Below are 16,292 nucleotides of genomic sequence, written 5' to 3' on the forward strand. Positions count from 1 at the left end.
GTCAAGCACACAGGACAGGGCCTTCTTAGTCATTGCCCCCAGGCTTTGGAATGCTCTCCCAGCTGGCATCCACTCCTCAGTCTCCTTAACAGTTCTTAGGAAAAAAAGTAAAGACATGGCTCTTCACCAAGGCTTTTAAATGAAAATATGGTTTTTACTACTGCTGCTTTGTGTTTTATGTATTATTGTTTTTAATGGATTATTAATTTTTAAATAGAGATATTATTTTTATTTTTATATTATTTGAACTTTTGTATTTTAATTATGCATTGTTTTAATTACATTGCAAGCCACTTTGAGATTATTTTAATGAAAAGCGGTATATAAATCATATAAATAAATGTTTTAATGAATGTGGCTCCAATGAACTCAAAATGTTTCTATCCCTCAACTCTTATTGGTTTATTTAAGATATTTGTACAGCACCCAAAAACATACGTCTTTGGGTGCTTTATAGTAAAACAATACAAATTATATTTATTTATTTAAAAAATAAATAAAGATTCCAGGTTCAGAAAGCTCTCTGAGGGTGCCTTACTTGAGAGCAGCATATTTTATCCAGGAATGTAATTCACTTCTGTTTTGACAATTGAATTGCTATTCTCCTTGTTCTTTTAGTCCTGTTCCCACTTTTGATTTGTGGTAATGAGAAAAAGAGAGAGACATAAATGTAAAAATACAAAGGTTAGTATCATAACAAAGGAGGCAACTTCATATATGTCAGATGCTTTCTTGGATCATTCAACTGGAGCGTGCATATAAGCCATTCCAGACACTGGGAATCCCAACTGCATGCTATGTTGAATCTTTCCTCCTGCTCGAGTTACATAGCAAGCCTTTTCTCTTGCTGGCTAGTTCTCAAAGGGCTGGTTTCAAGACCTATAATTAAATAGAAGTCCCTTGGCAGAGCAAGAGCTTGGAGCTTAACAACATTTTCCTAAAGAATTAATAAATGGTTCATTCATATCCTCTGGCATACCTCAAGGTCTGTGTGTATAATCGGAATAAAAGGCAAAACCAATAGGTGCAAGAAGGTTTATTAACAATTAGTTATCAGATTTCCAGTGATGTTTTTGCGGATAAAATCTCTCATATCCAGACTGAACTGGATTCCACTTTTATTGCAGAATCTACTAGGGAGGTGTCCAGCAACTCCTCTCATGGGATCAGATTGGATCACTTTCAGTTTGTGACTCCGGAGGATGTGGACAAGCTGCTTTGGACTGTACATCTTACTATGTGTTCTCTTGACCCTTGCCCAACTTGGCTCATTTCATCTGCCAATAATACTATCAGAGAGGGTGTGGTACATATTATAAATGCTTATCTGAGGGACAGCAGGATGCCTCCTTGCCTTAAGCAGGCTATTATTAGATCTTACTTGAAGAAACCTGCACTGGATCCCTCAGAGTTAGCCAATTATAGATGTGTCTCCAGTCTTCCATGGTTGGGCAAGGTGATTGAGAGGGTGGTGGCCTCTCAGCTCCAGGCAGTCTTGGAGGAAACTAATTATCTAGGCCCATTTCAAACTGGCTTTCAGGCGGGCTACAGGGTTGAGACTTCCTTGTTTGTCCTGATGGATGATCTCCAGTTGGTTTTTGACAGAGAGAGTATGACTTGATCCTTTTGGATCTCTCGGCAGCTTTCAATACCATAGACCATGTTATACTTCTAGGGCAACTGCGGGAGGTGGGATTAGGTGGCCCTGTTTTACAGTGATTCAATTCCTACCTCTTTGGCACATTCCAGAGGGTGTCACTTGGAGACTGTTGCCCTGAAAAGTTGGAATTAATGTACAAAGTTCCACAAGGCTCCATACTGCCTCCAATGCTTTTTAACATCTACATGAAACCGCTGAAAGAGATCATTGGGAGATTTGGTGCAGGGTGTTATCGATATGCTGATGATACCCTGATTTTTTCCTCCATATTGACCTCATCAGAAAATGGCATAACTTCCTTAAATGGCTGCCTGGAGGTGGTAATGGGCTGGATGGGGGATAACAAACTAAAATGGAATCCAAATAAGACAGGTACTGACTTGGTGGGGTGGGTGGGTCAGAACTCGAGAGATTATTCAGATCTACCTGTTCTGGATGGGTTATACTCCCCCTGAAAGATCAAGTACATAGTTTACTCCTGGATCCAAAAGACTCTCTGCTCTGTCAAGTTGAGGCAATGGCCCAGGGTGCTTTTTATAAGCTTTGGCTGGTACGTCAGCTATGCTCATTTCTGAAGGCAAATGACCTTAAAACAGTGGTACGTAACCTCCAGGATTGACTACTGTTATGCACTCTATGTGAGGCTGCCTTTGTATGTAGTCTGGAAACTACAGTTGGTGCAGAATGCAGAAGACAGACTGTTCTCTAGGATAACCTGAGGAGACCAAATAACACCGATCTTAAAAGAATTGCACTGGTTGTCGATACATTTCCAAGCAAAAAAAAGAAGTGCTGGTTATCACCTATAAAGCTGGTTAGGTTATCACCTATAAAGCCCTGAATGACTTGGGTCCAAGGTACTTAAGAGAGTGCTGCCTTTGCAATGAACCACCCCTATTAAGATCATCTGCGGAGGTCCGGTTATGGCTATCACCGGCTACTTGGGACTGCACCTTCTCTTTGGTTGCCCCGCGGCTTGGAATGCACTCCCTGTACAAATCAGAGTTTCTCCGTCTCTGAATGTTTTTTAAAAAGCCCTTAAGATGCACCTGTTTTCTCAGGCTTTTAATGAATTTTACTTGGTTTTATATCATAATTGTTTCAATAATTTTATCCTGTTACTTTATTTGTTGTATTTTAACTTATGTACACCGCCTAGGGATGCACATGTCAGGGAATCAGAGGTGCACTTAGGTAATTTTGGAGGCTGGGCTTAAAGACCTTTGAAGGCGCACACACACACCCTGCTGCAAGTTAAGGATTATTTTTTAACACATAGGTTCTTGAGGACACAAACCACACCACCCAGGACAGACTAAAGATGTTTGGGGGGGCCCAAAGGGGTATAGATGCCCTAGAGTCCAGCCCCGAAGTCCAGGAGTAAGAGCGCCTCTGCAGGCGAGATAGATAGAAGGATAGATTTGAGCATACATTTATAAATTTCCCCAGGGAAACTACTCAACATCTAATCCAGGGGTTCTAAATGTGGGGTCCCCAGATGTAGTTGGCCTTCAGCCATTGTGGCTGGGGACGATAGGAGCTGTAATCCCAACAGCAACATCCAAGGACGCAACATTGTGAACCCTTGATCTAATCTGCTGTAGGGCAGCTTCACACAAAACGCGGCAAGTCAGGCGGCCACAAACCACTGGTTCCCTGCGGGCATGATTGTGGTCATGGCATCTGAACCTAGAAATATTGGGTGGGTCAGCTCCTCTCTCTAGCAATGCCACCTCCATAACTAAGATTTGAAGTTGGTTACAGACATCGGGTTGCCAGAGGGAAGTGCTGCAGGAGAACCCAACATTTGCAGGCACAGAAGACATGACTTGGCAAAGAGGCACCTTTTAACATGGTGATTTTCTTTATTTAGAAGGGGGAGAGTAACTGGCCCTATCCACCCCCAGCACGGTACCTCCAGTGACTGTTGCCGGTGTCCGTCTTATGTTTCTTTTTAGATTGTGAGCCATTTGGGGACAGGGGTCCATTTTATTTATGTATTATTTCTCTGTGTAAAATCACCCTGAGCCATTTTTGGAAGGGTGGTATAGCAATCAAATGAATGAATGAATGAATGAATGAATAAACCAGTTACCTATGCACAACTGGAGAGAAATCAAAATGATGATGATGATGATGATGATGATGATGATGATGTTGATGTTGAACATCTACATGAAACCGCTGGGAGAGATCATCAGGGGATTTGGAGCTGGGTGTTACCAGTACGCTGATGACACCCAGATCTACTTCTCCATGTCAGCTTCTTCAGGAGCTGGCATATCCTCTCTAAATGCCTGCCTGGAAGCAGTAATGGGCTGGATGAGGGAGAATAAACTGAGCTGAATCCAGATAAGATGGAGGTACTAATTGTGTGGGGGTCAGAACTCCAGAGACGATCTTGATCTACCTGTTCTAGATGGGGTCACACTTCCCCAAAAGGAACAGGTTTTCAATCTGGGAGTACTTCTGGATCCACACCTCTCCTTGATTTCTCAGGTTGAGGCGGTGGCCAGAGGTGCTTTCTATCAGCTTCGGCTGATATGCCAGCTGCGTCCGTTTCTCGAGATCAATGACTTCAAAACAGTGGTACATTTGTTGGTAACCTCCAGACTTGACTATTGTAATGCGCTCTATGTGGGGCTGACTTTGTACGTAGTCCGGAAACTCCAGTTGGTTCAGAATGCGGCAGCCAGGCTGGTCTCTGGTTCATCTCAGAGAGACAACATTACCAGGGGCATATCTAGGGTGGGGCAGGCAGGGCACATGCCCCGGGTGCGTCATGAAGGGGGGCGCCATTTAAATTTTTTTTTAAAAAAAAAAATTGGCCACCAAAAACAAAATGGCCACCATGCATGCTCAAATGGCCTGTGAGTCCCTAGGCCATGCCAGGCCTCGCAGAGGCCATTTGAGCATGCGTGGTGGCCATTTTGTTTTCAGCCATTTTTAAAAATATGTATTTTTTAAAATGGCCACCGCACATGCTCAAATGGTCCCTGCGAGGCCCTAGAGGCCAGAGGGGGGGAGGGGAACCTTTGCAGACCCCCTCATGGCCTTTAGGAAGCCCCTCGAAGGGGCTACAGATGGATTGTGTTTTTGTTTTTTTTAAATTAATATAATATGTCACTGTACACATATTCATATTGGCACTATGTACAGAGAATCAGGGCTTGTGAATACTGAGCTGAAGCTTATGAGCTAGGATTGTATTCATTTGCTCTTACTTTGCTTCTTGTGATAAGTGAGTTAAATATGATGTCTTAATAATATGGCTATTAATGGTGAGTTTGTCTTTGAATCAGTGTGAAATCCTTAGTTTTAAGGCCCACTGGGAGTTTCTTGCTCTCTTTCTCTCATTTTAACTGACTTTCTGAAACACTAGAATATATTCCAAGCAGTGATGCAGTTTACTCAGCATATCCTTTAATTATTTTCAGAGTATCTGGGAAAAGTCAAATTCTCCATTTATTTTTAAAACTTATGTAATAGTGATGCTACAGTGCATAGTAGAGAATTAGATAGGCACTTCTGTTTAGTTTTCCAAGTATACCTCCACATAGTATTTGGGTATTTCATGAGCTCCAGCATACTGAAATTTGTAGTTTTCCAGCATTTTTTGGTCTAGCTATGTCCACTGCCATATAGTTTTTGAAATATTAAAAGATTAACAAGCTTGACTTGTATTTTTCAGCTGATATTATGGTAAAGTTATCTGAAAGATGGGTGTCAGATGTTTGGACAGGGGGCCCTTGAGCATCAGAAAAATATGTTCCAAAGGGCTGTGAAACCTTCAGGGACATCTTTTGGGGACACACAGTGGGCTTCAGAGGGAAGGGGAAGTCAAAATGTTCATTTTGACTGTCATTGGACAGTCTCCCACGAGTGCAATGAGCAGCTGCAGTCTGGATGCTGACATGGATTCACATGTGCCTTGTCAGCATTGGTATCAACCAGTGTCTTTATGCCACCTTTATGCATTATATATTTTGTAAACATCCCTATGGCAAAATACATGTGTTGCTACATTGTATTCATGACAGAATCATGCCATCTTCTCCATAACTGTCCATTGATAGCCCCTGATATAGTTTGATTGATTGGTCGATCAATAAAAGATATTACAAAAACAGCATAAAATGCTAGTGCTGTTTCCTTTTAAGGAAATTGAAGTGTGCTCCTTGGACTGCCATGTAAGCATACTTGGAATCAGTGTCCTTGAAAGCATATTATGTGTACAAATAAGCCCTATTCACAAGTTACGTTCAATGCACTAACAATGGTACACTTCATATCTGTAGCCTGTGTTTGAGGGGCCTGTACCCAGGTCCAGCTTTTAAATGAATCCATGTACAAGCATTCACAGAAAAATGTGTACATGTGTAGCATCTGTAACATATGAACATAATCTAACATACTGTATGAACATAATCTAATATCTGAATAGGGCTATAGATATAAAGAAAAACAGAATTTATCTGATGGCATTTTCAGCTCAGTACAGAAAGGAGTGCTTACACATGCATTGTTGAATGTGGAGCTGGTTTTATCACCTTTTTGAGACAGAGGAAGCTACTTATGGATGTGGATTTTAAAACATCAGCACACGTGGTACAAGAAGTCCATATAGAGTTTTGTGACCCCTTCTTTGCATTTGTGCACCTTTTGGAAGTTTGGAACTCATGAAACTATAAAACGAAGGGATTATTGAAAGAATAGTTGGGTGCTTTTAGATTTTATGTATTAGCCCATATGAGATATTAACATAATGGGTATTATTGGTTATTTTAATGTGTATGTATATGTGAATTTTGATGATTTTAAGGATTTATGTATTGATTTGAGTATATATGTGGGTAATTCTAAAACAGTATATATTAAATATCCAGCAACTTTCATCCTTTGGTATGTTTTGAGAAAAATCCATACAATATTAGGTTGCAGTTGAATGTGTCCCCTTAATGTCTTTTTACAGATTTATTTAATATTGCATACAGCAAAGGTTTTGTGTGGGTGGGTTCTTGTGGTGCAATATAGAGTTTCTATTGGACTCACCTAGGTCCTTCTTCTTTTTGTTGCCATTCTTTCACCTGAAACATGTCCTTTATTTTTATTTATTTATTGTGGGGGGGACTCTTTAAAAAGTTGAAAAACTTCTGTGGAGAGGGGTGGGAAAGTTGGCCTCATGACTGTAAACTATGAGAGCAGGTCCGCCCTTCCCCGTGCCAGGGATGCACCTAGGCAATTGGGGTGCCTCCAACAGCCACCCTGCACCCGCCACGCCATGCCTCTGTTTTTTGTTTTTTTGTTTTTGCATAATTCAAGCCACCATGGCATGTGTGTGGCTGAGGGGTGGGCCGGGGGGTGAGCTGAGCAGGACTTGCCTCCCACCCCCCGGTGGTGGTGACCGGAGTGACCACTCGGCCTGTCCATTCGGCCCAGAGGCTCTTGTTTACTGCGAGGCGCTACAGCGCACCGGTGCAGTTAAAATAGATTGCCACAAGCCCATGATGCCACGCGGTGGAGCGCCTCGCAGTTATCAACAGCCACTGGACTGAATAGACAAGCCCAGCGGTCACTTTGGACAACACCGGGGGAGCAGGTAGGCAAGTCTTGCTAAGCTCACTCCCCAGCTGCCACTCCTCGCTTAAATTATACAAAACAAAAACTCCGGACGTACGGTGTGGCGAAGCGGGCACAGGTGGTTGCAGGAGGGAGCCCCCCCTGACCATTTGGAGTCTGCCCCTGGAGGCCATGGACCAGGGCCCCAATGTCCAGGGGTAAGAGCGCCTCTGACACCCCCCCCCCAACCAGTCAATCCTCAAGGAAAAACATTCTGAGCAAAAAACACTCTGAGCAAAGTGACTTTCAACAGCAACTGAGTGCTTCCGTATTTCTATGTGACACCTTTTTGCTTCCTGATAAAATAATATACTGGAGAGTAATTGCAGTGCTGTTGGTGGCGGCAGCAGCCAGAAGGGCAGGAAGTGAGGGATACATACCAGCTGACAGAATGTCAACAAAACATTAAGCAAAAGCACTTCCAACAACGACATATGGTTTAACTATAGTGGCAGAAATAATAGCTGTAAGGAGGCAATCGCTAGAATGCCTAAAGATGTACGAGTAGCATCTTTAGCGGGATTCATCCATCCCCTGTGGGGCCATGAGCTACCATGGTGGGTCTTTTGAGAGGTCAGAGAGGAGGTCCCTTTGTCCAATGTTCATTTTAATGTGCAATACATCAAACTATATGCAGCAGAAACTAAGATTTTGTACAGTTGGGCCTATTGAGTTTAATAAGGATGTGGGTTGTTTCCTAAGAAGAAACAGAGGGGGCGGGGATAATTGTTTGCTTTCCATTGTCATAACCTTATACTAAAAGTACATTACAGCCTTCTGTTGCGCCCTCTCATTCTTTGTGGGCCATCTTCATTTGTTGTGCTTCCCCTCTTTCTTTTTCCTTCTTATTTCCCCTCCCTCCCTCTCGGTCACTTTCGATTCATTCGCCTTTTTCCTTCTGTAAGCAAATTCTGAAGGAAGGGGATGCTTGTGGGTAGGGGTGGGCTGCAGCCGCTGCTTGTGCAGTTGGACACAAAGTTTATAATAAACCTGCATGCTTCCTCTGTAACATGTAAGAATGCAAAGGCAACAGCCGCACCCACTGCATGTCCCCAGCATCTGGGATTCTGCCTGTGCACCTGGAGGTTCTCTATAGCCATCATGACTAATAGCCACAGAGGGATCTCTCCTCCTCCGTGAATGTTTCTAACCCCCTTTCAAGCCCATCTAAGCCAGTGGTCATCACCGCATCTAGAGGTGGTGAGTTCCACAAGTTAATTGGCTTTCTTTTTGTGTATTCTGAACAGAGACGGGCCTCAGTGCTGAATGTGATTTAGAGGAATTTCCTAGCTAAAGGACTTCAGCAAGTGATTAGGTGGAAATCTAATCTCAGTGATTAGGTGGGAAATTAGCTGGGGACATGCAATGGATGTGGCTGTTGCCTTTGCCCTCTTACATGTTACAGAGGACTCATGCAAGGCTTATTATAAACTTTGTGTCCAACTGTACAAGCAGCAGCTGCAGCCCACCCCTATCCACAAGCATCCCCTTCCTTCAGAATTTGTTAACAGAAGGGGAAAGTCAAATGAATAGAAAGTGACATGTGGGGAGCAGGGAGGGCAGGACTGGGATGACTCGCCCCTGGTGCTCTGACACTTTGAGCTGCACCCCCAAGACAGTGTTTGGATTCAAACCAGAGCCAGCATGACCAGTAACAGTAACTTGTGACTTCACAGTCAGCCACAGAATTCTGCCATCATGGTTCCCCTTGGAAACCTGCGAAGATTCTGCAGCAGGCTCACTTGGCAGTGTTTTAGATTAGCTGAAGCATCTTCGATAAATTGGCTGTCTTCGGCTGTCAGTTTATTAGCAGCTTATCAGCTTAGTTGTCAAGATGGGTGGCTGTTGGTCATGTGTGGCCTGCAGGTAAGTCTCTGGCATGGTGGGTGAAGCAAAATCTAATGGCGGTGTGGACTTGGTTTTTAAAGATGCCCTTCTGTTGTTTTAGCCTGTCTGGGCAGAGAACTGAAGCCCAGCCTGCTGTGTTCACACGTGTTTGTGCTTCCTGTGGGAATTTCAGTGGTCACAAGTTCACCACCACTATTCACACCACACAGCTTCTCCTTGAAATGCAGGCGGCCCTCGAAGGTCACCTGCTTGGCTGATTTCCACTGTGTTTCTTAAGCTTGGAGGTCCTAGACCGGTGAAGCTGTATCACTCAGGAGCTACTGGCTGGCTCCTGTGGGCCCACTTGGGGGGTTGTGGGGAAATCCTGCCCACCAGTTGAAGCTGACTTCAAATGCTGCCCCCCAGCACCCCTATGTTATTTCCAAGAACATGCCTAACCGTTTCTTCTTTCATGTTCCCATAGGTCTCACCCAGAGGCAGAACCAAAGTGAGTTGCTCTCTTCTCTACCCTTGACTCCTCTTAATGCTTTTGGCTCTGGTGTGGCCAGCTGAAGGGATGGGGGGGAGTGATGAGGGGGAGGTGTTCAGACATAGCCCAAACCCAGGTGTGGCATATATTGCCTCATCAAGGTGAGCCCATCTCCTTTCCATGTTCAGAATGCCAGTAATTGGCTGCTGAATCAAATGCCAATTTCATCAACTGTCCCCTTGATACCTTTGGCAAGCTGCCTCCCTCCTATTTAAAATACAAAACAGCATGTATATGTCCCTTGGGGGGGGCAGATTTTTTAAAAAGTGGGGAAACTACACTGGAGAGGGGTGGGAAAGCTGGCCTTATGACTGTGAACTACGAGAGCAGGCCCACCCCCCACCCCGCCACAACCAGTCAATCCTCAATGAAAAATACTCTGAGCAAAATGCAGTGAGTGACATTCAACAGCAATTACATTCACTGCTCCCAACTATGGAATCATCCAAAATTAGCAGGGCCAGCTAGAAGGATTAGGGGAGAGGACATACTTGGCTGCATGTGAATTAAAATTAGAGGGAGGGCACATACTAGTAATGCCCCTAGTATTACTGGGGGAGGAGACCATCTCTTTCCTGTGATTTGCTACTAAGAATATTTCTCCTTATCTCTGCAGGGATGAAGATGAAGAGGGGGCACTGACAGGTAAGTGGATGAGGAGAGTGCCTGCTTCTCCTCAGGGCTCCCCAGCCCCCCAGGGAAAGCCTCCTTGGAGAACTGTTTCTCTTAGACAATGGAGAGAGATAGGCAGACATCCATCTGATGGATGGATAGCAGGAGGGCAGGTTCAGCCACCTTTGCTGTTGATGCAGCTGAAAGTGTTAGAGGAGACTGGGGGGGGGTGCTCTGTGAGTCACATCTAGCTATCCTCCATTCGAGGAGGAGATGGGGAAAGGGCTGTGGCAGCACGCAGGTAGGTTTGGTCATTCTCCTTTAGAGGTTGTGCACTTTTGAAAAAGTCCTGCGAGAACACACCCAGCCCCAAAACATCCTCTGGGTCTTTTTCTCCCTGCCTTCAAGAAGAGGAAGCTAATTATTTCCAAAGTATCTCATTTTTTGACAATTACATGGGTCAAGATGGAATTGGAGGATCACCTGAAAACAAGGGCAACATTTCCTAGCCAATGTGCTCTGAGCTTGGTCCAAAGAGACTCTTTCTTTCTCCGACCACAGTTTTCTACCTCTAGGAGCCAGGCCCGCATTCCTGAGATCACAGCTATGCTTCCTGCTTATGGCATCCAGGCAGATTTTCAAGACCCCCCACCCCACTAGGCCAAGAGGCTGTAACTGGGGGTTGGTTCGTGAACCAGAGATAGTCCATGTCAACCATCAGCACCCATTCTGCTCAAAGGAGAAGATTCTTTCCTCACACAGAAGGGAGAGCCCATAGCCCAGTAGTGGAACAATTGCTTTGCATGCACAAGGTCTCCTGTTGAGACTTCATCATCTTCTGTTAAAGGATCTTAGCTAGCTAGGAAAAGGCCTCTGCCCAAGAGTGGCTGCCAGCCAGAGTAGGGCAAAGAGAGCCAAGAGTATGACTTGGTAGAAGGCAGCTGCACTTGTATGTACAGCAGACAGAGCCTGGCCATTGCACTCCCTTCTGAAGTGTACTTGGTGAGGGCTGTCTTGCTAGTCAGTGCTATGCAATGTACTTCTCTTCATTCCTTGCTTGTTTCCTTGGGTGGCCCACCTCACCCACAATCCCAGGCTACTTCCCAGCTGGCTAACCTAGGCAGAAAAGGGAGGCCATTTCTATCAGGCCTACAAGCCACGATCATTTCCTGATTCCTGCTTTATTTCCTCTCTTTCAGGTCATCCCAGAAACCCAATCCATGTTGCACCATTTTCTGGGGGACTCCCCAATGTTTGGGGGGACACTCTGGGGAAAGAGCTCATTGAGGAACCCTCCATGCCAGAACCCCTTCCAGCACCTCGCATCACCAACAACATCCTGGGCGAAGTGCTCATCGAGGAACCCTCCGTGCCAGAACCCCTTCCAGCACCTCACATCACCAACGACATCCTGGAGGAAGAGCTCACTGAGGAACCCTCCATGCCAGAACCTCTTCCAGCACCTGGCATGACCAACGACATCCTGGAGGAAGAGCTCATTGAGGAAACCTCAATGCCAGAACCCCTTCCAACACCTTGCATCACCAGTGACCTACTGGGGAAAGTGCTCATTGAGGATACCTCAGTGCCAGGTCCTTCCATCCTCACAGACACTCCAAAGGAAGCAGCTTCTGTGTCAGAGCCCTTACTAGAGCCTTCCATTGCTGATAATTATCTTCAGCAAGAAGTAGAACTCCTCAAAGGGTTACAACATGACTATGTCCAGCAGCGTAAGTATTGCGACACCTCAGAAACCTTTTGCATATACACCCAGCACAAAGATCAGCTGCAGTTTTGATACCCAGCCCAGATGATGGACTAAGCCCTAACACTGCCCTTTTTGCAAGTCACCCGTCTTATTGTATTTAAAGAACTATTTTCCTAATATTGATTTTACAACAGGGTTTGAAATTTAGTAATATTAGCAGGTTGAGTAGATCAAAATTGTGTTTCTAAGGTTTAAATCTATGTTTTGAACTATTATTATAGCAAGGGTTAATTCTATAGTTGGTGATTCACGAGGAGGTGTGATCGGGAAGTCCATATTTGTTTAATGTGTTGTGAATGATTATTGTTAAAATTAATAAAAAATTATTTTTTTAAAAAAAAGCAAGTCACCAGTACTCAGCCTGGTCAGCACATACAACATTTGTTCCTTTTTGTTCTCTTTGTTGCAGAACTGAGGGATCGCCGCATTTTCCAACAGTTCCCTCATTCTCTTCGGGCCATCAACCTGCAAATCGGACATACACGGGCAAGGCTCATCCGCAGTGAAGTTCGGCTGCAGCGGTGGGAAAGGAAAGGTATGTTCACAGCATGCCCCTGAAATTGCTGCTGGGCTAAGAATGGCTCTTTTGTTTATTTCATGTTGAAATGCTTGATTTGAGTCTGCATCTAAGGTTTCAGGGGGGAGGCCTGTGAGTGGGTTGTCAGTGCTTGCTGAAGTGTTCCTTCGTTTTCTGTCTTTCATGTGTCCAAGCTCCAGTGCCTGTAATCCAAGCAGCTTCTCAGAGTGAGCAGTGAGGGCAAGTGATGGTGGGTGTGGTAGGATGTCAGCCTTTGCAGCTGACCTCCTGCATCTTCTTCTCTCTTGCAGATGTTCCTGCAGGCCCTGCTGCACTTCTCCAGCCCTCTGGGTCTGATTCATCATTGTCTTCTGCCTCCCTTGAGGTTGCCTCTATCCCACCCTCCACCTCCACCTCTTCCCTCCTCCTGCATCCCTCTCCACATCCTCCTCCTTCCCCACCTCCTCTGGAGCCGGACCTCAGCATTATGAAAGAAACTCTGCAGAGTTTGATAGAGATGCAGGTCCATCAGCTGCGTGACCGTAAGTCTCACAGAGGCAGCACTCCATAACCTCTACCTTTCCATCCTCGTTGTGATTTTACAATCTAAAAAACTTATAGTCTAAAAACAGAGGCAGGGATACAACAGAAGAAGTAGAGGGAAGCTGAGGTGGGGGGAAGTGGGGGAAAGATGTGTATGTATTTCAGCTGCACTTCCTTAGGACCAGGGAGACCCAGGTTTGAATTCTCATCCAGTCATGAAACTCTCTGGGTGACTTTGGGCCAGTCATTTGTCCCACAGCCTAACTTACCTCTTAGTAGGGGTGTGCAATTCGGATTTTCAGTTATTCGGTTCAGGACCCAAACCGAATCACCCCGTTCTGTTTTGTGCCCGAATATGGGCCACCCGAATCTCCCTTGATTCGGTTCGGATTCGGATTTAATCCGAATCCGAATCTGAATCGATTCGGGGGGGAAGGGGCCCAGGGGCAAAATATTGGGGTGGGGTGGTAGTGCCCAATGGGTAGATAGTGCCTAATGGGTGGAGGCTACCACCCGTCCCCAATTTCACCCGTCCCCTCAGAAGTTTTTCTGAAGGGATGTTATTCCCTTATTTTCTGAGGTGTGAATTCTCATTCTATGATAGCAAATGAGATTTTTTTCAATTAAACAATTCTCATGACCCCACTTTCACTTTTTCACACTCTCATTTACTAAGAATATGATGAATGGATCAATCTAGCACACTGCACCTTATGAAGAAAAACCTCAGAAATTCACCAAAATTCAGCCCTCTGCCCAATCACTCTGAAATTGGGAATGGGTGGTAGCCTCCACCCATTAGGCACTATCTACCAGCCCACCCCACTCTTTTGGGGCAGATCCACTTTCTGCCCCCAATCTGCCCCAAAGACACCAAAACTTCAAAAATTCCCAAAAAATCAGCCCTCTGCCCAATCCCCCTGAAATTGGGGTGGTAGCCTCCACCCATTAGGCACTACCATCCCACCCCAGTCTTTTGGGGCAGATCCACTTTCTGCCCCCAAAATGCCCCAAAGTCACTAAAACTTCAAAAATTCCCCAAAAAATCAGCCCTTTGTCCAATCCCCCTGAAATTGGGGTTGTAGCCTCCATCCATTGGGCACTACCACCCCACCCCACTCTTCTGCCCCAGGCCCCACTTTCTGCCCCAACCTGCCCCAAAGACACAAAAACTTCAGAAATTCCGCAAAAATCAGCCCTTTGCCCAATCCCCCTGAAATTGGGGAGGTAGCCTGCACCCATTAGGCACTACCACCACACCCCACTCTTTTTGACCAGATCCCATGCTATGCCCCCGCACTGCCCCAAAGTCACTAAAACTTCAAAAATTCCCCAAAAATCGGTCATGAGCCGAATCACCCTAATTTTTTGGCCCCGAAATTCAGGTGATTCAGCAAGGCCCCCCAAAATATCGGGGGGCATCAGGGGTGATTCTGTTTGGCCCCGAATCACCCGAAATTGCTCATTTCGGGCACAGATCAATCTGTGTCCGAAATTTTTTGCACATCCCTACCTCTTAGGGTTATTGTGAGGAAAAAATAACCATGTATAAACCTCCCTGAGCTACTTGAGGAAGAGCAGAATATGAATGCTAAAAGGAAAACAAATATCAGCCCTTTTGAGTTTAAGCTGAGATGAAACCGGAAACCAAGGCGGATGATATACAATTGTGCATATTGCAAATCCTCCTTATAGTGTCATCAATGTACATGGGCAAAAGTTCCCTGCCACCAGGAGCATACAGTCTAAAGTTTGGCTTTGGAGAGAGAAGTGAGGAAGAGGAGGAATGGGAGAGGAAAGCATAAGGGGCATTCAATTCAAGCCGATGGAGCTGCCTCTACTGAGGCATTACGCCAAAGGCTGCGCAGTGGAGGTGGGTTTTCAGGTATCATTGGAGGGATAGGAGAGAGACGAGGGGCCACATCTGAGTGGCTGTTCCAGACGCAAGGGTCAGCGAGAGGGAAGAGAAAGAGTTGTTTTAGAGAGCAGGAGACCTTCAGGTGGCTCCTGAAGACAGAGAAGCTGGAAGAGCAAGAGTCAACCTGACGAGGTGCAAGTACACCGGGGGGGGGGTACATAGCCATGGAGGGTTTTCAAGACAGAGAGGAGGAGTCTGTGCTGGGCATGGAAGGGGACTAGAAGTCCGTGCAGGGACTGACATGGTGGAGGACAGGCCCCTTCACCCTGTTTGTTTTCTCTCCTTCAAGGCCAAAGAGACCTCCGCAGCTGCCAGGAATGCTTACAAAGCTTCCAGGCACTGAGGGGACAATTGAGGCGGCTTTGAGACGGCTAAGGAGCAGACTGGCCAGGGTGGAAGCCACTATGGGGATCGTGGTTCCTCCAAGGGAGCTGGACGTTGCTGAGGAAGAAGGGGAAGGCAAATTAAAGAGACAACTGTGCTACTATTTACATAAGTAGCAATAAAATGCTGTGTATATATATTTAAAAAATTAAATATTTGTTTTAATAGGATGTAGAGATAGAACAGCAATAAAACTTGCATATTTATTGTTTAAAAAAATAAAATGTTTTATTTTAAAGAAAATACATTTGTCTTGCTTTGAATATTCTTTGGGTAGAGTTGGGTAAAAAGGTCTTTGGGTCAAACTCAGCTACAGAAAAGACTCTCTTGGCCAGTCCACTCAGGGCCAAGAGATGTTTGAGAGGTTCAAGATGTAGCTCAAGATAGACAGTTCCTTGCCAGGAGGCTCATACAGAGCTTGTCTGCCCCAACATGTATGGCTAGGAGGCTGGATTTTGGCCCTAAAGAGGGATCTGTCCCGTGTGGAAGAGGATGGAATGGTGATGCGGAAGAGGAAGCTTGATTTAGGGCAGGGCTGCACAACTCCAGCCCTCCAGCTGCTGTTTGGCTACAGTTCCCATCAACCCTGACTATTGGCTACTGCGGCTACTGGGGACTATGGGAGCTGTAATCAAACAACAGCTGGAAGGCCCAAGTTCGAGGCCAAATGTTATTCTCCAGCCCTCTTATTTTCCACCAAAGAGCCAAAGCAGCAGCTGGAGGCTTAGATCCAGGCGGAGTCAAACTGAGTGACTGATTTGGCCCCGGGGGAACAGCTAGGAGGTGGCACCTCCATTTCCTTTGCAGGAAGAAAAGCCGTGGGGGTGGCTCTCTGTAGAGCATGACAGGAAAGAACCAAAAAAGGCAGCCTCCATATCAGGCCACCTCCCAGGA

The 16,292-nt window shown here is 45.5% G+C and overlaps 1 protein-coding gene across 2 annotated transcripts; it reads left to right on the top strand.

Moving 5' to 3' along the window:
* Positions 1-8,752: 8,752 nt before the first annotated feature.
* LOC128330585 (uncharacterized) lies at positions 8,753-15,635 on the top strand. 2 transcript variants are annotated; one of them, XR_008310166.1, is made up of 7 exons: positions 8,753-9,145; positions 9,591-9,614; positions 10,273-10,301; positions 11,468-11,998; positions 12,446-12,780; positions 12,865-13,095; positions 15,304-15,635. XR_008310166.1 is itself a non-coding variant. In XM_053263670.1 (5 exons), the coding sequence occupies exons 1-5, from the start codon at positions 9,114-9,116 to the stop codon at positions 12,592-12,594; spliced, it is 765 nt and encodes a 254-aa protein (XP_053119645.1). In that variant the 5' UTR covers positions 8,753-9,113; the 3' UTR covers positions 12,595-12,855. The 2 variants fall into 2 exon arrangements, 1 of the variants encoding a protein (XP_053119645.1); XM_053263670.1 differs by lacking the exons at positions 12,865-13,095; positions 15,304-15,635 and having other exon boundaries at positions 12,446-12,855.
* The last annotated feature ends 657 nt before the right edge of the window (positions 15,636-16,292 follow it).

The sequence above is a fragment of the Hemicordylus capensis genome, chromosome 6, assembly GCF_027244095.1.
Source record: "Hemicordylus capensis ecotype Gifberg chromosome 6, rHemCap1.1.pri, whole genome shotgun sequence".
Lineage (NCBI taxonomy): Eukaryota > Metazoa > Chordata > Lepidosauria > Squamata > Cordylidae > Hemicordylus > Hemicordylus capensis.